Source organism: Schistocerca serialis, chromosome 2, assembly GCF_023864345.2.
Source record: "Schistocerca serialis cubense isolate TAMUIC-IGC-003099 chromosome 2, iqSchSeri2.2, whole genome shotgun sequence".
Classification (NCBI taxonomy): domain Eukaryota; kingdom Metazoa; phylum Arthropoda; class Insecta; order Orthoptera; family Acrididae; genus Schistocerca; species Schistocerca serialis.
Window position 1 is genome coordinate 574758590 of NC_064639.1, and position 24095 is coordinate 574782684.

At 38.8% G+C, this 24095-nt stretch overlaps 1 protein-coding gene across 1 annotated transcript in view; it reads right to left on the reverse strand.

Annotated features, from left to right (window-relative positions):
* Positions 1 to 1481: 1481 nt before the first annotated feature.
* The window catches only part of LOC126456239 (glypican-6), a 108432-nt gene continuing 85818 nt past the window's right edge, over positions 1482 to 24095 (reverse strand). The window contains exons 10-11 of the mRNA XM_050091992.1: positions 17236 to 17417; positions 1482 to 4368 (exon numbers count right to left, since the gene is read on the reverse strand). Of these exons, the coding sequence (XP_049947949.1) occupies positions 4022 to 4368; positions 17236 to 17417 (529 nt within the window). The 3' untranslated portion in view covers positions 1482 to 4021. The remainder of the gene's footprint in view (positions 4369 to 17235; positions 17418 to 24095) is intronic.

Genomic DNA, 24095 nt, shown 5'->3' on the forward strand with positions numbered 1-24095 from the left:
TGTCAGTTCCCTCCAACACTACTTCAGACATTAGTTGAGTCCATGTTACATTGTGTTGCAGCACTTATGCATGCTCAGGGGGCACTAAACGATATTGGGTAAGTGTACCAGTTTCTTTGGCTCTTCAGTGTAGTTTTTGAGTCTTCTCTGGCTTGTCTTCAGATGGCAAAGTTACACCTTTATTTCCATTGCATGGTGCTGGTACTGGCTATGTGACAAGAAGATGGATAAAAAAAAAAAACTTTAATCTATCTCCATGGGTGATAATCATAGACCAAGTTGTGATGCAAAAAGCCTTCCACTACTCACAGGGCCTCTGAAAGTAGTACATTTGACTCTGCTGTTCAACTAGCTTATCTTGCTCCAGCAGCTGTAATACCCACCCACCATTTCATGCAACTTTTCTTATTTTTCAATGCTACTGATGACAATGAGGAGAGTTCATCAGGGACATTGAAGCACAACTGAGCCTGTTGTGTTCCAGTATCTTGTAACTTTCATCTACAACATGTGACCACTCACATTTTACTTTTATATAAATATCAACTGTATGCATTCTAGGTAAAGTACATTTGTGAAACATTTTTGTAAGTTAGCGGATTTATACACAGGGTGATACACGTTTTTTGACAGGTGATAGCATTACCAATTCTGAACAAAAAGCTTGATGTGGACATATGCCCTATTCAAAATTGTTTCCGAGATACAACACTTTTAATGTACGTTTCTATTTATTTTGTGTATTATTCATTCTCATTGTTTACTACATACCACAGTAATATAGAGGAAGTTGAGACAAACATTTTGATACAGGACACTTGTGGTCTATCAAGTCGGAAAACTTCCTCAAACTGGCCTACAAAAAGTACCTAAGCTACAGTGCATGTGCGTCACATGATATTTTCAATATTCTTGTGGTCTCTCTGCACAAACTGTTAGTCCTCAACAAAAAATAAATAGGATCTTTTTTTGTAGCAAATTTAATTTAATTTAATTGTGTACTGAGACACGTTTTCATTGGAGTGTGGAGTTTTTGAGTTATTAAAGAAAGACGTACAAAAGTGATATTAAATGTGTTCTATCTAGGAAACCATCCACAATAGGGCATACGTCCATATGAAACTTTTTGTTAGAATCACTAATACTACTGCATCTCAAATCGTGTACCTTTCCTCCTGACTCACCCTGCATGTGCAAGTTTGAATGTTATATTTTATAGGGTACTAAACATAGTAGTATTTTTGTTGTATATATTTTCTGGCAAAATCCATGTAATGTTTATTATGTCTGGCTGAATAAGCTGCTGCTGCTGCTACTTCTACTTTTTTGGCTGACATCACAACACTGTTTGCATACTATTAAGCTATGATGATGATTGAAACACACACTTGAGAATAAAATTGTTGTAATAAACCTACTTCCTCTTTCACAGAAGAATGTTCTTTTCATTTTTCAGTTTATTTGTGGGTCAAGTAAATGTCATAAGGCTCTTTGGCATACGAGGAAACAAAATTATGTTACTTGCTACAAAATTAAATCCAAATTACTTTTCACATCTTTCATCAAAGATTTAACAATGTAGTTTCTATACTCATACAACTTCTCATCTGGTATTACAAAACCGATTGACATACTTCCCACGTGTGAGAAATATTGAGAACCAAATTCATGTCCTGTATGATTCAGTAAACAACGTGGCACAGTGATAAGATGCTGGCCTTGTAATGGGAGGGGGGGAGTGTGATGGTGGTTGAAATCCCCATTTGCCTATGCAGATTTATGTTCTCTGGTATTTCCTTAATTTTCTTCTGTCACAATCCAGGATGGTTCCTCTGCAGGCGCTTAGCTGACTACCCTCCCCATTCCAAGCTTATGCCCTTCTCTAACCATCTCAATGCTGATAACACGTTAAACACTAAGCTTGCTTCCTTCCCTGATATTCAGATAGTAAGGTGACTTATTCTATAAAAGAGGCTGTGAGAAGTAACTGACTGTAACAGAAGTATTCGTATCAAAAGTCATCATAACACAACATTTTAGTTGTCTTTTATTTTGGTCTGCTTCTACCACTCTTTCCAACATCAGTCACAAATTAAAGTAAACTGAAATGCATTAGTGTATTTTGTTATTTAAATAAGGTTCAATTGACATTCATTTCAGACTTCTGATTAACAATTGAAGAAAAGAATGTTATTCCATGGGCGAATAAAACTGCAATAGGCTTATTGTTGACTGTGTGTGCAAATTCTGAAAATAATACAGAAAATGTGCATTTCCATGATCTGATTCATTTAAGTATTATTCTCCCAACCACAACAAAAGACATACAAAGTATATACCCTATAATAGATTTCTTCAGTCATTTCATTTCCTTCTTAAAAATGAGAAAGGCACATTTTCTTCTCTCTATTCATGATCAGAAAGGCACATGAATAAATACCATTGTGTGTATCTGAGAAAGGCACCATTTCTCAATGTGAGTTGGCACTAATTTAAATAGAAGCCAATTCCACTATTTACTACTTATGCACAAAGGAAACAGTTCTTAAAATGGCAGAGTAAAGACGATGATCATATTGGTTGTCCCTTGATCATGATGTTGGGTGAAGCTGATTGTTTTGGTCAACAAATAGCATATTGCAGTATCATTATTCAAATACAATTTTTAAAATACATGGTTATTATTTCAACAAGCAGCATCCTGCATAATAGTCATTTTTCAATTCTGTATTATTACAAGTCTCCATGCATTTGCCTTCCTGAGTATTTTTGCCTTTTTTTATACATCACTTATTGGATGGACTAGAAACTGAGGCTATGAAATATGTCTCAGGATTATGCAGTAGGAGATTACAGCAATAATATTAGACCTCAATGGTGAAGATCAATTGAAGCAAAATTTTTTAATATCATTAACTGAAGCTTTATGGATTCCTGTCAGCATTAAAATTAAACAGTCATACACATCTGTCAGAAAAGAACAATTCAGTAAAGTAGTTTAGTAGTTTTGCAGAAAAATAATTTATAAGATCCAACATGATAATCTCAAAATAATTTATGGGAAGACAAAGTTCAGAACTGAAGGCATAAGTTTTTCTAAAAACTAAAAGATCCCTCTGAAATACCTATGACGGAACCACAACTTTATTTCATGGGATCAGCATTTTTAGCATTGATTTGTCTTCCAAAGTTCACAATATTATGGAAACATATTCACCCTTCCAACGTACATATTCCGTTATCAATCAACAATTTCTATGCAATCTTTGTAAGAATGAGCTGTCTAAAGTTACACAATTTCTTAATGTTATCATTCTCCATATGAACATTTTCAAAATCCATCAAATTTAACAACAATATTTCACTCTCATTTTTAATCTAAAATACTGTATAAAATCCTCTTTGTCACAAAAGTCAGCAAGTCAAGGCTTTCCTCACAATAATTTCTAACAACCAGTGAAATGCATTTTGATTTACAAAATAATCTGGGATATAATTATTAGTGGCAGTGTCAATAAAATGATTCTATTGATATACCATTCCTATTTTGTTTTACAGAAAATGTATCAGTGCCTTCTGGTCACCAACACAAGAAGAAAGAGATAAATCACTTACGACATTTTTGCTATCTTTCAGTTACTATGTTTGTCAGTAACAAAAAGTATAATAAATACAAAGAAAGTATTAAAATATACATTAAAATCATTCACAAAAATGTTTGTCACTGCTTGAAGCAGTGTTCTTGTGCATTTAAAAGCCACTAACACACATTTAAATCTCACTTCATCTCATTTCCTAGAACTTCAAGATTTCACAATTAAGTAGTCCAGTTTGAGACACGAAGAGTTTTTATTTACGCACATATGCTACAGCTCTCATTAATGTGGAGGTCCATTGTTGATGTCATGTTGCCATGACAAATTAAATATTTCATATTTCATTAGTTTCTCAATGTCATTATAGTGGGATTTACACCAACCAATACACTCCAAAACTCTGCAAAGCAGCGTAATGTTGAGGATCACAGCCAATCAGAAAATATACCTCCAAACCACATGACTACTATTGGTAGGAGGTATGAAGTAACAGCACGTGTTACAGAGATAACAGGTTCCCTAATATGCCCATTGCCACCCGAAGTGGTGTTCTTGGGTCGCTGCCTATCAGGGCCAGCAGCACCTCTGCCTGACTCGTCACCACCTTGTGGCCTATATGGGCCACCTCCTACTCCACCAGGGCGTCCACCAGAACCACCTCGCCCATAATCAAAATCACCAGAACCCTCATCCACATCTCCATCCTCGGTATCATCATCGAGCTCAGTGTTTCCATCACCAGATCCACTACCAGCTCCAGATGATACATCTTCTGTAAAAAAATTAAAATTATAGAACTTCAAAATCTGTGACTTAAGATGCATTAAAAAGTGCAGAATTAAGTAATCTGCATAAATTAGTGTCAATGAGTAAATAATTATTTCTAGTGTATTGGTGAACACAAAAAAAAAAACCTGTGACTCTTTCTTCAGTATTTCAGTATTCTATTATCTTTTTTGGAGTATGAGATACAGATATCACTTTAATTTTTCATGTGTGATAAGTATTTCTAATCACTTCTAGAACTGACCAGAGAAAACCACTATATACATTACTCTTTTCTGAAGTAACTGGGTCAAACCATTCAGCACATGATAATCCTGATACTTAACTTCAGAATACATGAGTTCACTTGTATTACATATATCTTATCATGAAGAAACAAGGTAAGTAGCTAGATGGAAAGAACAGTGTTTTGGAACTTTGTATAATGATCTTTGCAGTTCAAGGCTTAAGATAAGAACCAGGTTTAAATGGCGAATCTAGGAACATTTTACACCGCTTCTGTGTTGCACTCATAGAGATTGAGAGAACAAGGTTAGACTGATTGCAGCATATACAGCGATGTTTAAACATTTATCCTTCCCACACTCCATCCTGGAATGGAAGGGGAAGATTTGCTAATAACAGGCACAATAGTAAGCAACCTCTGTCATGCACTCAACAGTTGTTTGTGGAGTATGGATGTAGATGTAGAAAAGAATTTCAAAAACTTTATGATATAAGATATCAAAAACAGTACCTTGCCTATCACACAGGAAGGCTAGGGGAAGTTTATATAGTACGCAATTTTATAGTAGTCCAAGGAGAGGTGTAGCAAGCTGACACTTATGGGAGCAGGTAGGCAACTAGAGAGCTTATGAACACATATGCACATTTCACCACTAAAGTGCATGCAAACAAAAACTATTCACACATAGAAGGGAAGAGAGTCGTACCTTGGTACACTGTTCACAAGTTTAACATGATTTATTATGCCATTTTTAAATGATGGCATTCACTTTTTATGTGCTGCTGTATTTTTCTGAAATTGCAAAAAGTACTCTAGAGAATTAAGGTTTCCCAAATGTGAAAATGATGTTCCAAGGTACAACATGGTTATGTATTTAGGAAAAAACTGTCAATTGAAATTTAAAAGCATTGCTACCAAGAAAATCTTGTCATGTCATATTTAATTAGCTATCTGTTACATTATTATTCTACCACATAAAAATAACCAGTGAGTGAAATCAAATTATGCAGAAGCATTTTAAAAGATCATTACAAGTTAAATACACTTTGAAGCAGAAGCTATTAGAAAGTAACATAAATTTCCATTTTCAAAACAGATTAAATTGTTAGGACATATAAGAAACACTGTTCATTTTCAAGTACCACATGTTCCATGGTAGAAGACCTCCTTCTGTTGCAAGGTACCAGATGGGCAAGACTAACAGTATGGCTTAACTCTCCAAATGTTACATAAGTGATTCTAAAAGTATGTAACATTTTGATCACTACAAAATTCTTTACCTGAAGAATTAAAAATATATTCCAAATAGATTTAATTTATTACATAGGATTTGAATGTAAAATATTTACAAATGCTGCATAAAACACAGCCTCACTCTTAACAACAACAACAACAAATACAGATGTAAGAAAATGTCAGAAACTGCTTACAATGATCTCTAGTGTGCATTCCTTCATGTGATTCTAAAATCTAGACTGAAGTGCCAACCCAAAAAAAGTCATGGTTTCCTAGGTACAATATACTCTAGGTGCAACACTAACCCCTCCTTAAGGCAATGTCAATGATCTTGCTTTGATGTACAGTGAAACTTGTCAAAATTAATAACATGGGGCTAAAATAAATTTCCTAATTGGACAAGTTACCTGATTACACAAAACACACTAGACTACATAAAATTTCTCCAATATCATGCACACAAGTATGAACTTTTAATTGTGCATACATTTAATGTACTTTTATTCCTATATCATAGACATTCATTTACTGTATATTGTACAATAGAATACTAGACTATTACATTAATTGATACATAATATGGCAAGCATGTATTTTTACTTTAACTTTAATTAAGTTTATTGTTGCACATACATATTATTGCTATGTTTATTTGCTTTACATTTCAATTTTTTGCAACATATCAAGGAAGGAAATCTGCTTGAACTTCCTGTTCAAAACTTTTTTCTGTGCAACTTTTTGCTCTGCTCAATAGTTCAAACAGCTTGGTAGAATTTGTGTGTGCTCCAAATTGCATAACATCATTTATGCATGGAATAGCTTCTTCAGCTGTATTAATTTTTCTAGAAATATTATTTTGCTCCTCTTCTTCTTCCTTTATTTCTTCCTGATCATTTACTGTGTTGCAGATTTCTATTGGAAGTGTTGCTGGAGTAAAAGTGGAGTTATTTGACAGAAAGTCATCACTTTGAATATAAAAATATTATGAAAATGATAGCTGCTACTCACCATATAGTGGAGATGCTGAGTCACAAATAGGCACAACAAAAAGACTGTCACAAAATAAGCTTTGTCAAAAACAGACAAAACACACACACACACACACACACACACACACACACACACACACACACACAGAGAGAGAGAGAGAGAGAGAGAGAGAGAGAGAGAGACTGACTCTGGCAGCTGTAGCCGGACTATGAGCAGCAGCAGCAGCAGCACATGATGGGAGAGGCAACGGGGGGGTGTAAGGAGGAAGCTAGGGCGGGGAGAGGGAGGGATAGTAGGGTAGGGTTAAGGGACGGTGAAGTTCTGCTGGGGAGCATGCAGGGATGAGGTGGAGAGTGGATAGAGAAGCTAGGGTGCATTTGGGAGGTTAGACGGACTGTGGGGGATAGTGTGGAGGGTAGCTAGAAAGAAGAGAAGTAAAAAGGTTGAATGGATTGGTTAAGGCTGTATAGTGCTGGAATGGGAACAGGGAAGGGGCTAGATGAGCAAGAGCAATGACTTATGAAGGTTGAGGGCAGGAGGGTTACAGGAACATAGGATATATTGCAGATAGAATTCCCACCTGTGCATTCAGAAAAGCTGGTGTTGGTGGGATGATCCATATGGCCCAGGCTGTGAAGCAGTTACTGAAATGATGAATGCTCTGTTGGGCAGTTTGCTCAGCAACAAAGTGGTCCAGTTGCTTCTCGGCCACAGTTTGTTGGTGGCCATTCATGTGGACAGACAGCTTGTTGGTTGTCATGCCCACATAGAATGCAGCACAGGGGTTGAAGCTTAGCAATTATTCCACTTCGACAGCAGCCACCCATTCCATACCAAGAAGTCCCTTCCATACAGCCTAGCCATCCACAGCTGTTGCATCTGCAGTGACGATCGGTCTCTCTCAAAAGATAACAAGGTTCTGACTGAGACTATTACAGACTGTAATTATTCTCCCAACCTCGTACAAAAACAAATCTCCCGTGCTTTATCTTTCCAGTCATCCATCACCTCTAAAAGCCTCTCCATCTAGCGCAGAGGAGCATTACCCTTGTAACTCAGTACCACCCAGGACTGAAGCAATTGAGTTACATTCTCCACCAGGGTTTAGATTACTTTTTGTCATGTCATGAAATGAAAAATATCCCGCCCAGTATCCTTCCTCCCCTCCCATAGTGGTATTCCACTATCCAGTGAACATACACAATACACTCGTTTATCCCTACACAACCCCTGCCCCCAACTCCTTACATAATGGCTAATTTCCCTGTAATATAGCTAGATGCAAGACCTGTCCCATACATCCCCCCTGACCACCACCACCTATTCTAGTCTGATCACAAACATCATCCATCCCACCAAAGGCAGGGCAACCTGTGAAACCAGTCATATGATCTACAAGCTAAGCTACAACCACTGTGCTGAATTCTATGTGGGCACAATAAGCAACAAGCTGTCTGTCCACATGAATGGCCACCGACAAACTGTGGCCAGGAACAACTGGACCATCCTGTTGCTGAGCATGTTGGCCAACACAACATTTTTCATTCCAATGACTGCTTCACAGCCTGTGCCATATGGACCCTTCCCACCAACACCAGCTTTTCCGAATTGCACAGGAGGGAACTCCACCTGCAATATATTGTATGTTCCCATAACCCTCCTGGCCTCAACCTTTACCGAGCGAGGTGGCGCAGTGGCTAGCACACTGGACTCGCATTCGGAAGGATGACGGTTCAATCCCGCGTCCGGCCATCCTGATTTAGGTTTTCAGTGATTTCCCTAAATCGCTCCAGGCAAATGCCGGGATGGTTCCTTTGAAAGGGCACGGCTGACTTCCCACCACGTCCTTCCCTAATCCGATGAGACCAATGACCTCGCAGTTTGGTCTCTTCCCCCAAAACAACCCCCCGCCTCAACCTTTGTCAGTCATTTCCCTCACCGTCTAGCCCTTTCCCTGTTCCCATTCCAGCACTACAGCCTTCTATTCAACCAATCCATGCAGCCTTTTTACTTCTCTTCTTTCTGGCTATCTCCACACTCTCCCCCACACTCCGTCTAACCTCCCAACTGCAGCTAGCTACCCTATCCATTCTCTATCTTGTCCATGCATGCTCCCCAGCAGAAATTCACAGTCCCCTACCCCTACACTGCTATCCCTACCCCTCCCCACCCAGCTTCAGACTTACTCCCACCAAGTTGCCTCTCCAATCATATCATGCACAGCTCCTGCTGCTGCTCATAATCTGGCTTCTGTGATTTTGTGTGTGTGTGTGTGTGTGTGTGTGTGTGTGTGTGTGTGTGTGTGTGTGTGTGTGTGTGTGTTTTGGGCAAAAGCTTATTTTGTGACAGTCTTTTTTGTTGTGCCTATCTACGACACAGCATCTCAGCTATATGGTGAGCAGCAACTATTTGTTTCATAATATTGTTCACTTCGAATATAGTCACTTGGACTACATGAAATGTTCTGTGTTTGAATTAAGTCAGCAATTGTTGCTGCCTTTTCTTGAGCTTCCATGAGGACATAGGCATCTTTTTCATTGCCTCAAAACCCTGCTTTGTTGAAGCACTTTATGATAATTTCCCTTACTACCAAGCCAATCCAGTTTACTGCATCCATAAGAGAAATGCTCTTTCGGCTTCCTCAGCACTAAAAATAATCATCTATTATGGAACTGGAATGTAAAACACAACTTGGTCCTTTGATTGTATGAGGCTGGTTGCACATGGTATAAAGTAATGCATCTAATGCATTTCTTTGGAAATGCTTCGCCTTGCTGGGTAATACAACTGTTTAACAGAACAACTACCACCTCTTTCACGTAACAGTATTGTCAGAGCTGTGCAATTTTCATATTAAAAGTAGCATCCTTGTATAGATGTGAATAATTCAGGTATACTGTAATATAGTAGTACTGTATAAGCTTTCCTCACATAATACAAAGAATTATTAATTAAGAGTTAAAATTTGCACTCTGTTTTTGCTTTAAGCACATTCCACTTTATACACAAAATTGGCATATAAATTTGTACTGAATACGTCAAGACTGAAAGGTGTGTACATTTTGGCCAGATTTACAAATTATGCACATTCCCCTTTGCAAGTTTTACTGCATATTCTTTTTGTCGGGAGTGGGGGGGGGGGGGGGGGGTGACGGCATTGTTAACATATAACATAGTTTGTCAGTTAAAATATTTCTATAATTTGGTTGTGCTATGAAGGTTTTATTTTGTAGTAAGAGACACCTGTGAAAATAAAGAAAATCAGTCCCTTATTAACAGAGAGAATGCAATCGTAAAGAGTTATTAACAGAGAGAATGCAATCGTAAAGAGCAGTGAAGCTGAGGAGATATACAGTTTATGGCTTCCTGGATTCAAAAAAAGTGTTTTTCCACAAAATGTGTAGGCGAATATCTGTGCCAATGTAAGTATGTTTAATTATAGCTTCCTTCATGATCAGGTTCTGGGGCAGTTGCTTTGGGCACTCCTGTTCTAGGGTCTAGTCAGTCCTATATGCTTGCAACAAATACATGCTTGCTATGTTTGTTAAATCATGTGACTGTGATAGCATGTTCTTGGATGCAGTGCCCTTCTCAGAACTATTTTACGTTTTTGAGTTATGCAATGCAAATAGGTAAGTATTCACACTGGACCAGAACAACTCAACAAAATTTTGTTTTTCCTCTTCTGAGACTTTCTGTAGGAATATATTTTCTTGTATTGTCTACATATTTGGAACAGTATAAATGAAGTCACTGTTAGTATCATGCATTAAACTGCCATTCTTGTGCATCAGACTCATTGTGAGCATTGGGATTCTTCTGTTACTGTGCATAATGTGATGTGTGTGTGCCACCACAAGGCATATTCTACAGAAGATCAAAGGTATCGATTGTGATTATGCAATTTTAAAATTTGCAGCAGAAAAACTTAAAAGGATGAGATTCCGAGCTGTGTGTTCAAGTTACCATGACAAAGAAGATCTCTGGTTACTCACACTAATTCATTAATTTACAAATATGCATTTTGCTTGTTTGTTACCATTCATGAAAACTGTTTACAAAACACTTAAAATTATATTTTGGTTACTTTAGCACTTGTATCAAAAGACTGCTTTCCATTCCATTGATAAACCATTTCAATCTTTCATCAACCATGGATCTTGCTGTGGTGGGGTAGCTTGTGCGCCTCAGAGATATAAATCGCAATACTAGAGATCTGTAGATGCAACCAGTTCTGAAGAGTGTATGTGGAGAGGCTGGACTAAAATAAGATGCCTGATGAGAACAGCACCTTTTTAAAGACAGCAGAAGCAATATTCTCTAGGCCTTGTAACATTTGCCAACGTAGCCACTGCTGTGGCAGATCAGAAGGTGAATGGTTAGCTACAACACATGAACTAGTAAAGGCAGCAGATGAACAATAAGGCAGAGATATTGGGCTCATTAGTAGTCCTTTTATACCAGTTGAGATATTAAATTTAGCAGATGAGAACAGAAAATATAAAAGCAGCTAAAAGGGGATAGGAAATCTAAAATAGAGACTGCAAAGTACAAAATGGCAAAACACGAGTGAATAGAGGAGAAATGCAAAGCTGTAGAATCATGCATGACTATAGGAAAGATGTATGTCATGCATAGGAACGTTAAATAAACCTCGGGAGAAATGAGAAGCAACTGTATGAACATCAAGAGCTCAGAAGAAACCACTACTAAGCAAAAACAGATAGATTGAAAGGTGAAAGAAATATATGTTAATAAATCTCTCAGCACTTCATCAAATTTTAACCAAAAACTTAACAGGCACTTTGAATAGACTGCATTCCCTAGAATTATTAACATCTTTCCACCTAGTTGCAAAATATGATCACAAACTATTTGCAGAAGGATTGAAAGACTGATAGAAAAAGTTTTGGGTGACTATCAGTTTGAATTCAGGATAAAGTGATACTGGCCCTGAAGTTTATCTTAGAAGATTGGTTGGAGAAAGAGACACCCACATTTACAACATTTGTAGATTTAGAAAAGATTCATGACAATGTTGACTGGGATACATTTTTTGAAATTCTGAAGGTGCTCGAAACAAAGTGCAGGGGGAAAAAAATTATCTACAAATTATACAGAAACAAGACACGAATTCTAGGGGTTGGAGGGCATGAAAGGTTGACAGTAACTGAGAAGGGATTGAGATAGGGTTGCAGCCTACCTCAAAGTTATTCAACTAAATTTGGTAGAATAGTTTTTCTGTTTGACAATGGCTAAAGTATAGAGGATATAAAATGCAGACTGGAGCAGCAAAAAGTTTCTCTGAAAAAGAAAGGTATGTTAATAACAAACATAAATTTAAGTGTTAGGAAGCTTTTTCTAAAAGTCCTTGTATGGAATGTAGTCTTATACAGATGTGAAATATGGAGAATAGCCAGTGCTGGCAGGAAGAGAATAGAAGATTTTGAGATGTGGTGCTACAGAAAAATGTTGAAAGTTAGACTGGTAGACAGGCTAACCAATGAACAGACACTGGCTCAATGAAACTGGGAAGAAATGAAACGTATGGCACAATATGACTACTGTATAAAAGAAGGGTTCTATTGATAGGACCCATCTTGACGCATCAAGGACCTGTCAATTTGGTAATGGAAGGAGGTGTGAGAGTTAAAGCAGTAGAAGTAGGCTAAGGCTCAACTACAGTAAGCTGGTTAAAATGGATCTGGGCTGTAATAGTTATGTAGAGATGAAGAGACTTGCACAAAACAGAATATTGTGGAACTCTGGACCAAAACTGTCTTCAGACTAAGAACCACAAAAAACAACAAACCATTTCACATTTGAACTTAAATTAAGATCATTCAGTAAACTATGAATTGGTGAGCATGCAACAGTATAATTCTGCATTTCAGAATGTGTGGAACAATTGAAAGGTTGGAGGGAGAGGCACACAAGTTTAATAAGATGTAGCTTGAGTCAATGAATTAAAATCGGCACAAAATTGTTTTCTTCAAGTCAGCAGTCAGTAAGAAAATCGGCAACAAATTTTTTGATATGGATGTCCAAATAAAAAAAAAATGGTATCTCCTCTTTGGTGCTATTTACCACCATGTCATTGCGCAAGGACAAAGCAAAACAAAGCATTAGCTGAATTCCAGCAGGAATTGGTGTGCAGTTTCTTTGAACTAACTATACTATCATTTTCATTGGCCACAATAGGAAAAGCAGATAAAAATTTCTACTACTTGTACAGTTAGATTATTATGAAATCAATTCGTGACTGCACAGAAAATAAAAAATAAACCTGTCTTGTTAATTATTCTCTTGCAAAATTATTGATGCACTCAAACCCTGAAAGAGAACTTGATCTTGAGACATGGCAGTGATATGCTATTTCAATGACCACACTTATTTCTTAAATAAAGCTTTATCAATCTCTTAAGTTCAGGAAAAGAATAATTAGTTATAGAACACAACCTAAATATATGTTCTATGAACTCAGCAATTTATTGATGCAAACTGCATCTAAATCTGACATTTGGTTCAAGAGTTGCGTGAATTAAATTGAGTAGGACGTCAGGATTTGGGGAGGTGTGACCAGCAGCCATGTTCAACCACTGGCAACAGAGTTGGTGAGGTGCATCTGTGGGAGGCTTGTCCACTAGGTAGGCAGAAGTGAGGTCCGAAGAGTGGTGAAGGCGAGACATTTCCAGTATTCTGGAAGCTTATCATAGGCGTGCTTCCATCAAAACTAAAATGTAAGTTGCAGTTTTAGTGGGAAGAAATCCCTTAGCAACAGCAGGAAGGATTCATCTGTCACTCTAAAGGGTAGGAGAAAAAGCACTCTTTTGCAAAAAATGTTCCGAAGCAGATAGTGCAATCACAGAATTGTTACAAGAAGTGTTCCAAGTTATTTACAAGCGAATTACTGGTGTAGCTCGAAGTAATTAAATTATGAATATTAGGAATAATGATATATGACATCATAGTCTCTGAAAAAGTTACAAATAGGGGTAACATCACCTTGTTCTTGGCAGATCACAATGGGTGTTGACTGAGGGTATCCTTCAGTGATGCAATAAGCGTTATTGTTAGTTTGACTTATGTTTGTGAAGTATGATTATTTATAGTCACTTAGGAAGTGACTTTAATTGGTGTTTAAAAGTTAAAAAACTAACTGTGACAGTAACTATAGATTTAGATGTGATTAGATCCAATGAGCAATGCTTATGCCATGCTATTATGTCGTCTCTCACAATGTTACTGGTAAGTGTTGTGGTAGATAACCATAGATGGCCTTCTGGTTGCAATTGTATATGCAAATTGAATAGTAGTAGCAAATCTTGTGGGTTGAGATGCCAAGAAGAATCAGAACTAATGTTGTGTTTCACTTACAAAGTCACACAAGCCACCATAATTTATTTGTGAGCACCAGTTTGTCCAAGGTACATTGGGAAGATGATTGCTTTGAATTAGTGATGTCCATGAATTCCGGTGTGATGCACATTTATCTCAGATTTGAAACTGTTGCTGATGTACACACCAACTTAACTAGAGGACACAAGGCCTCAACAAAATAGTTTGTTTTTACCAGACACATTGGGTGCTTCTTTGCTCATCAACCATCCTATTATCTGGCACATCTTTTAATCCAAGAATTTGTATGTGATAACAGTTGGAACAGAACATCAGAATGAGTGCAGACCACATAAAAGAGGTGAGATTTAACAGCTTGCAGTGTTAGTTATTTGGACTGAGTTGCAGGAATCAACAGGTAGGTCTGCTGTAGCGCTAGATCATGAGTGCTTGTTACTCCATCAGTTATGGCTGCAGAGAATTCTTTTCCATATTGTTGAATTTTTTTCTTATTGTTTTTACCTATCTCTTAAGAACTGAAACATACTTATTAATGGACCACATGAAGTAGGTTACAATCTCCCTGTACTTTTTCTTTGTTATGAGGTGATATTCAGTTGAAAATAAATGATTAAAGGAAAATCTCATATAAGATGTGAAACAAATACTAACAAAGAGATAGAGGGGCTAGCCAGTACTTACCTCAGCTCAGTACAGCCGATAGATACACATAAAACAGAACTGAAAATTTACATTCCTAGCTTTCGGAACTTTGTTCCTTCATCAGGGAGGCGAGAGGGGAAAAAAGGGAAGAAGGGAAAGTGTATTCAGTTACTCACAACCCAGGTTATGAAGCAACAGGGAAAGGTAAACAGGGAGGGTAGCAAGGATGGAGGCATGGTTGTCAGAGGGAAGCCAAAGATATTCTACTGTAAGTACTGTGCCAGCTTCAAACCAAAGAGGATGCATACAGAAGTAAAGAGGTATATAGTATAAAGATAAACACAACTATGTAGGATGAAAAGATGCGTGAATGGCTATAGAGGAAAGGGAAAGAGGAGAAGACTGAATGGGAGTGAGGTTGTTTAACGTAGGTTCAGTCCAGGGGGATGGCGGGATGAAAGGATGTGTTGGAGTGCAAGTTCCCATCTCCGCAGTTCAGAGGGACTGGTGTTGGGTGGGAGAAGCCAAATGGCACATACTGTGTAGCAGGTTCCTAGGTCCCTAGAATTATGCTGGAGGGCATGCTCCGCTACTGGGTATTGGGCATCTCCTAGGCGGACAGTTCGTCTGTGTCCGTTCATGCGCTCAGCCAGTTTGGTTGTTGTCATGCCGATGTAAAAGGCTGTGCAGTGCAGGCATGTCAGTTGATAAATAACATGTGTAGTTTCACAATTAGCCCTGCCTTGAATTGTGTATGTTTTACCAGTAGCGGGGCTGGAGTAGGTGGTTGTGGGCGGATGCATGGGGCAGGTTTTGCAGCGGGGTCGGTTACAGGGGTAGGAACCGCTGGGTAGAGAAGGTAGTCTGGGAATATTGTAGTGTTTAACAAGGATGATACGGAGGTTAGGGGGGCGACGAAAGGCATCTCTGGGTGGTGTGGGGAGAATTTTGTCAAGGGATGATCTCATTTCAGGGGTTGACTTGAGAAAGTCATATCCCTGGCGGAGTAATTTGTTGATGTTTTCGAGGCCAGGATAATATTGGGTGACAAGGGGGATGCTTCTGTGTGGTCTGGATGCTTCTGTGTGGTCTGGGGGTAGGAACATTGTTGTTTCCCGAGCAATACATTTCTCCCCGTCCAACAACAATGTTCCTACCCCCAGACCACACAGAAGCATCCCCCTTGTCACCCAATATTATCCTGGCCTCAAAAACATCAACAAATTACTCCGCCAGGGATATGACTTTCTCAAGTCAACCCCTGAAATGAGATCATCCCTTGACAAAATTCTCCCCACACCACCCAGAGTTGCCTTTCGTCACCCCCCTAACCTCCGTAACATCCTTGTTAAACCCTACAATATTCCCAGACTACCTTCTCTACCCAGCGGTTCCTACCCCTGTAACCGACCCCGCTGCAAAACCTGCCCCATGCATCTGCCCACAACCACCTACTCCAGCCCCGCTACTGGTAAAACATACACAATTCAAGACAGGGCTAATTGTGAAACTACACATGTTATTTATCAACTGACATGCCTGCACTGCACAGCCTTTTACATCGGCATGACAACAACCAAACTGGCTGAGCGCATGAACAGACACAGACGAACTGTCCACCTAGGAGATGCCCAATACCCAGTAGCGGAGCATGCCCTCCAGCATAATTCTAGGGACCTAGGAACCTGCTACACAGTATGTGCCATTTGGCTTCTCCCACCCAACACCAGTCCCTCTGAACTGCGGAGATGGGAACTTGCACTCCAACACATCCTTTCATCCCGCCATCCCCCTGGACTGAACCTACGTTAAACAACCTCACTCCCATTCAGTCTTCTCCTCTTTCCCTTTCCTCTTTAGCCATTCACGCATCTTTTCATCCTACATAGTTGTGTTTATCTTTATACTATATACCTCTTTACTTCTGTATGCATCCTCTTTGGTTTGAAGCTGGCACAGTACTTACAGTAGAATATCTTTGGCTTCCCTCTGACAACCATGCCTCCATCCTTGCTACCCTCCCTGTTTACCTTTCCCTGTTGCTTCATAACCTGGGTTGTGAGTAACTGAATACACTTTCCCTTCTTCCCTTTTTTCCTCTCTCGCCTCCCTGATGAAGGAACAAAGTTCCGAAAGCTAGGAATGTAAATTTTCAGTTCTGTTTTATGTGTATCTATCGGCTGTACTGAGCTGAGGTAAGTACTGGACAGCCCCTCTATCTCTTTGTTAGTATTTGTTTCAGTTGAAAATAATGCTGTCAATTTTTTCATTTATTCATATTTTAATTTCTCAAATTTAAAATGTTAATTTAAAGTAAGCTATAAAATGGTATAATATATCACAGAAATAACAAGAAAGTAATTTATATTTTAATGTTAAAATAGTTTCATGATGACCTACCAGGATCCATGTCCATCCAGTCCACATCAAGCCCATTGAATGCACTTTTCAGTTTACTGGTGATTAATCTGAGTGTAAACATCTGTTCATTCAGCAGACTGCTAGGGTGACTTACATCAACATTGACTTCTGGATTACTCTGTTGGTTGCTGATTCCGTCACCTGTTATCTGGGGTTCATACCTGTAGAAAATGTGAAACACATGCAATGAATGTCCATACAGTTAGAGCATTGAGAATTGAATAGTTGTATACAACAATTACAATCTTCTTAGACTTGAAATAGAGCCACAATCAATTGAACAAGAGCGAATATCAGTGTTGGAGGGCGAATGCTACTGTTTGCACAGTCAAAGGAGTAGTTTAACATGTCACACAACCGGGATATCACCAGACCTTATGCTGACTGTTGACATACAGTCTAGTACATGAAGGCATGAGAGACACATTATTAGAGAAATTTATCATGGTGAGATCATAGGTACCCAATTCATGGGGACACTTCAAGTTTGAGATTTTTTAGATACTGTGATTTTCACATACCACTAAGTCATGGGTGTCTTTTAATTTGGGGAAAATTGCAACCAGTATACACTATAGTACAAAATAATCATCTTGAGATATTCAGCAACTGTGTGTATATTTATGATAATTATCATTTATTGTTCCATCTCAGTTGCACATTTTTAATTAGATTAAATCTTTTGAGAACTCTGGATCTTCAGATTTCAGCCTTTGCATCAGCAGCCTGTATTTGAAGATAATCCAAAGTGACTGAAATGTGAAATTGAACTGAGATGGAACAATAAATAAGAATTATCTTAATTATGCAACCAGTATTGTTGAGCATCATGGCAATAACCTTTTGTGCCAGTATGGCCACTGACTACTGCAAATGGTAATAACAGACAGGTGATTGTGAAGCATATCAATCATCTTATCAATACTGGTCAACAGCCAATGAGAAGGCATTCACACCAAACCACTACATCATGGTAAGATATAAAAGTCGACACCTCATATCTGTCCTTCTGCTCAATGCACATCACAGAACAGAGGTATGACTAAGAAAAGAAACGTAGCAATCCAAAGCCCAGAACACACTTTTTGGCCCTGTTAATACTTCTATTGGATGTAGCACAATCCTGTTCCTCCCAAAATGTTTCAGAATAATCTAAGTTATATCCTATGGACACAAAGGTGACTGTGTAGACATCAAGTCACTTGGCCTAACACTAATAAGAGTAAACCTGAGATGCCAACAGGCAAGACATGTGGGCCATGCACCTAGCCCTTTCCAAACTCCAGGAAATGTTTCACAGTAGCTGAGTGGCTGTGAAAGGCTCTATAATAAATCATCATTTTTCCTATTGCAAGAAAGGTAGCCAAGGAACTGCTAAAAATTTTACATTTCCCTATAGCTTCATACTCAGATCAGTTTTTGCAGTAGAGCTAACTTACATAGGTAATTGTCATTATACTTGATATAAAAATGAGAGAAAAGATCCACAGAAATCATATTTATATATCAGATCAACTGTTATCTTCAGGCAAATGTCGTTTCTTACCCTGCTATGTGAATGGACAACTTTTCTTGCCGAGTTACCTCTTAGTTACGAAATTTTGTATATTATTTTTCTGCCCTTTAGCCTGTAGTTTATAGCACAACTTTTTGTATGGTATCATATTTTGTGAAACATTTCTGAGAGGTATTTCCTTTTGCCAACAGATTCTGCCTTTAATTAACTGATCCCTTTATACTCTAATTTCTCAATTGGTTTTAATATACTCACCAAGTGGTGGGAGGATAAAGCACTTACACAGGTAAATGGATGAACAAGCTTCCAGCACCAGAGGCTCTTTCTTCTATACATGAATACAGTCTGCTATTTAACTGGGTAGGTAACAAAATCTACTCACCAAGTGACAGGAGAAAACACACTCAAAGGTAATGAAATGTGCAAGCTTTTGGAGTCAGTGACTCCTCCTCCTGGCAGAAGGGTTGAAAGAGAAGGAAGGTACGTGAAGGAAAAGGACTGGCAAGGTTTATGAAATGAGGAGAATGATGGAAAAGTTGTCCAAACCAAAGTCAGAAGAGGCTTCCTGGATGGGATGAGAAGAAGAGACTGATTGTTGGGCATTGCACTGGTTAAGATTTGCAAACCTGAGAGCTTAAAGGTAGAAGATAGTGTAATAAACAACACAGAGATTACTGACAAAACATTGTGCAAGAGTTAATAAGAGCAGAGTGCTAAGGGCGTTATATGTGGCAGAGATGATAGTGGGGGAAAGATAAACAGGCAGAAAATAGGAGGTATAGAAAACCAAAAGAGAATGAAGAAAGAAATAGTTACTGATAAGAAATGTTGAGATTGAGGAAATTAAAGAAAATAGTTAATATAAATTAAGATCATTTGAGTGATGAGAATCAAAAACATGTTATATTGTCAGTTCCCACCAGTGGAATTCAGAGAAACTGGTGTCTGGGAGAAGAATCCAGAAAGCATGTGTAGTTAGACAGGTATCAAGGTACAGCTGTCATGTTGTTGAGCATGCTGTGCAACAGGATACTGTGTGTGGCCAGTACACACTCGTCACTTAATGCCATTCATCCTAACTAGTAACTTGCTGGTATTTGTACCAATGCAGAAGGCCAAAAAATGTTGACATTATAGCTGGTGCATAGCATGTGTTATTTCACATGGGGCTTTCCCTTTGATAGTATATATTTCACCAGTTATGGGACTGGTAGGAGGGTGCATAAGGCAAGTCTTACAATGGGGATGGTTACATGGGTGGGAGCCCTATAATAGGGAAATTGTTGCAGGAGGAGCATAGGGTCTGACCAGGAGTTTGCAGAGACTGGGGAGGAGAGTACGGAGGGGAGTAGGGGGGGGTGGAGGGGGGAGGGAGGTAGAGAGACGAAAAGCTATTATAGGAGTGGTGGGCATTGTGTTGGATGGAATGGACCTCATTTTAGTGCATCATTTTAGAATTTCATAGCCCTGTCAAAGTAGCCAATTAATGCATTCAAGACCAGGATGATACTGAGTGATGAGAAGTATACACCTAAATTTTGTTTTTTTGGAGGGACCAACAGTACCAGGGTTGGATGCGATGACTTGGGAAACCTGCTTTTGAGTTAGTTTGGTGGGGTAATTGTGTCCAGTGAATGATGACGTGAAAATGGTGGTGCATTGCTGTATAGAGTCTGAATCTGAACAAGTATGTTTGCTTGAATGCGAAGGCTGTATGGGAGGGAATGTTTGACATGGAAAGGATGGGTAACTGTTAATATTTAAGTACTGTTAATATGTAAGTACTGTTAATATGTAAGTACTGTTAATATGTAAGTACTGTTAATATGTAAGTACTGTTAATATGTAAGTACTGTTAATATGTAAGTACTGTTAATATGTAAGTACTGTTAATATGTAAGTACTGTTAATATGTAAGTACTGTTAATATGTAAGTACTGTTAATATGTAAGTACTGTTAATATGTAAGTACTGTTAATATGTAAGTACTGTTAATATGTAAGTACTGTTAATATGTAAGTACTGTTAATATGTAAGTACTGTTAATATGTAAGTACTGTTAATATGTAAGTACTGTTAATATGTAAGTACTGTTAATATGTAAGTACTGTTGTCTTTTTAGTATGTTAGTATGTTTCATGTCAACAAAAGTGTGTAGCTGACTCTTTGTGAGGATGAGGTCAATGCCAAGTTAAGTGGCATGGAATTCAGAATAGGACCATGTGAAATTTAACTGGGAGATGTGTTTAGAAATTCCCAAAATTTTAACAGGTCAGCCTCACCATGTGTACATATGGGAAAGATGTCCTCAATGCATCTAAACCAAACCATGAGATGAAGACTTATGGATCCCAGGAAAGTCCCCTCCAGGTGACCCATCAAAAGGTTGGCATAAGAAGGAGCCATCCTGGTTCCCATGGCCATGCCCCTGACCTGTTTGTATGTCTGCCCCTTGAATGGCATGTAGTTCATGGGAAGTATAAAGGTGGTTTAGGTGAGCAGGAAGATCCTCATAGGTTAGGATTCAGTTGGGTGCTGATCGAGTTAATGTTCAGTAGTAGACAGACCGTGTACACAGGGGATGTTGGTATACAGAAAGTTGGCGACAGTGGTGATTAGCAAGGTATGCAATGTGAGTGGGACAGGCAGAGATTTCAAATGATCTAGGAAATGGTTGTTGTCTTTAATATAGGAGGGGAGGTTTTGTGCTACAGGTTGCAAGTTTTGATCAGCTAAGACAGATATAGATTTGGTGGGTTCTTTGAAGCTAGAAACTACATGATAGCCTGGGTGATGATGATTGTGGATCTTAGGGTGCAGGTAAAAGGTGGGAGTGCATGGTTTGGGTGTGGTAAGAAGTTCTATGGATCGAGGTGTTAGTACTTGTGAGAGACCCGAGTTTCCCATCCATCAAGTTCAACAGTGGTAGATCTCTGTTTGCTGGGAGGATGCTGATTGAGTCATCAGTTTTTATGGAACAAAGAGCTTGGAGTTCTGAATAGGACATGTTAGGGTCAGGTTACAGGGACATGAGAAAGGGTTGTGAAATGATACTGGATTTTAGGAATTCTTGGAAGGCCTGCAAAGGGTGATCTTGAGGTAGTGGAGATGGATCAAGATGAGATTGTGGGTGGAACTGTTCAAAACAGGGTTCAATATCAAATTTTCTGTTGGGAAGGTTTTGGGTTTGGGTGGCAAAGTGATACTTCTAGTTGACACTCAACGTGTAAAGGACTTTAGGTCCTTGACCAAAAGAGCATGATCAAATGCAGGTTTACAGTTCAAAGTGAGAAACTTCAACAACACAGTTAACTCAGGAGAGGAAAGTCCCTTAGATGAGATGTTGAGAACACAGTATTGTTGTGGCTAGTTATTGCGATAATAAGTTGTTATTGCTCTGGGAGGCAGTGGTAAATGATGGAGATCTTAAGAAGGTTGGCCAAACTCCATTTGTAGGAGAGGAGAGGAGAGGTGGTTGATGATACGGCTGTTTAGGGAGCTAGAGAGGGGCAGGGAGGGAAACACTGCTACCGAGGTAGTTTATTAGAAGGTAGGATAGCTTTTTAAGGTGAAGGCTGGCCAGTTGTTGCAATTTAAAGTTGGCTTGGTGAATGATAACCATCCAAGGAAACATGAGGGGAAGATAACTGCAGTATTTTGTAGGAGAAGAGAAGTCTGATGAAGTGAAAACATTCTCCCAGTTACACTTAACATGGTTCTTTTTCGAATATTATGCCACTTTCCTCAATGGTGACATCGTCCTCATTGAGGGTCAGCCATGAACTTATGTCCACATTAAACATACTAACAAAACAGCAGTACTTATGTTTTAACAAATCCCATCCTTTCCATGTGAAATGTTTCCTTCTATAGAGCCATGGCATTCAAGGCAAACATTTTTATTCAAATGCAGACACTGTACAGCAATACACTACCAATCTCACCCCGGCTTTTACTGAGCATAATGACTATCAGCTTAGCTCAAAAGAAGATTTCCTGAGTCACCGCATCCAATCCTACTACTATTGATTCCTCCAAAAAAACATGGTACGGTTACATCTCTAATCATTCAGTATTATCCTGGCCTTGAATTTATTAAATGGCTAGTTTGACCTCATAAAACATGCCCTAAAATGAGGTCCATTCTATCTGACTTATGCTCACCACACCTAGAATAGCTTTTTGTCTCCCTCTCCCCCCCCCCCCCCCCCTCAATCTCTGCAAACTCCTGGTTGGATCCTATGCTCTTTCTGCACCAATTTGGCTACCCTAGGTCTCCTACCCCTGTGACCATCTCACTGGAAGACATGCCTTATGTACCCTCCTACCACCACCTACACCAGCCCTGTAACTGGCAAAACATATATTACCAAAGGCAGAGCCACCTGTGAAATGATACATATCATGTACCAGCTTTTATGTCAACACTGTTATATTGCCTTCTACATTGGTGTGACTACCACCTAGTTCCCAGTTAGAACAAATGGGTGTATATAGAGGGTATATATTGGAACACACAGCATGCTCAACAACATTACAGTTGTGACCTTGATGACTGTTTCACCACACATGTTATTTGGATTCTTCCACCAGACACTGGTTTCTCACAAGTTTGCAGGTGGGAACTGGCAATGTAACATGTTCTTGCTTCTCACAACCCACCTGGCCTTAATTTACATTAACTATTTTCTTTAGTTTTCTCAGTCTCAGCATTTATTCTCATTAACTATTCCTTTCTTTATTCACTTTCAGCTTTTTGTATCTCCTATTTTCTGACCTGTCTATTTTTCCCCCACCCCCACCGTATCACAAATAATGCACTTTTCACTCTAACTCTTGCACAACATTTTGTCAGTAATCTCTGTGTTGCTTATTACCCTATATTTCACTTTTGAGCTCAGGTTTTCAAATGTCATCCAGTGCAGTGCCCAACAGTCAGTCTTTCGTTCTTATCCTGTCTGGGAGTCTGTTGTAACTTGGGGTTTGGACAACTTTTCCATCATTCTCCTCATTTCAGAAACCTCACCAGTTCTCTTCCTTGATCTGCTGTCCTTCCCTTTTAACCCTCCTGCCAGGAGGAGGAGCTGTTGAGATTACTAAAACTTGTGCATTTCTTTACCTTTGTGCATGTTTTCTCCTGCTGCTTGGTGAGTACATTTTGTTACTTACCCAGTTACATAACAAACTGTATTCATGTACGGAAATACATATATGTACATATGTCTGACCAGGATCTCCTTCCGAACCTCTGGATCAATTTCAACCAATGTTGGCACACGAACAGGAAACTTCATGAGCATCAGAACTGTGGGGTTCATAATCT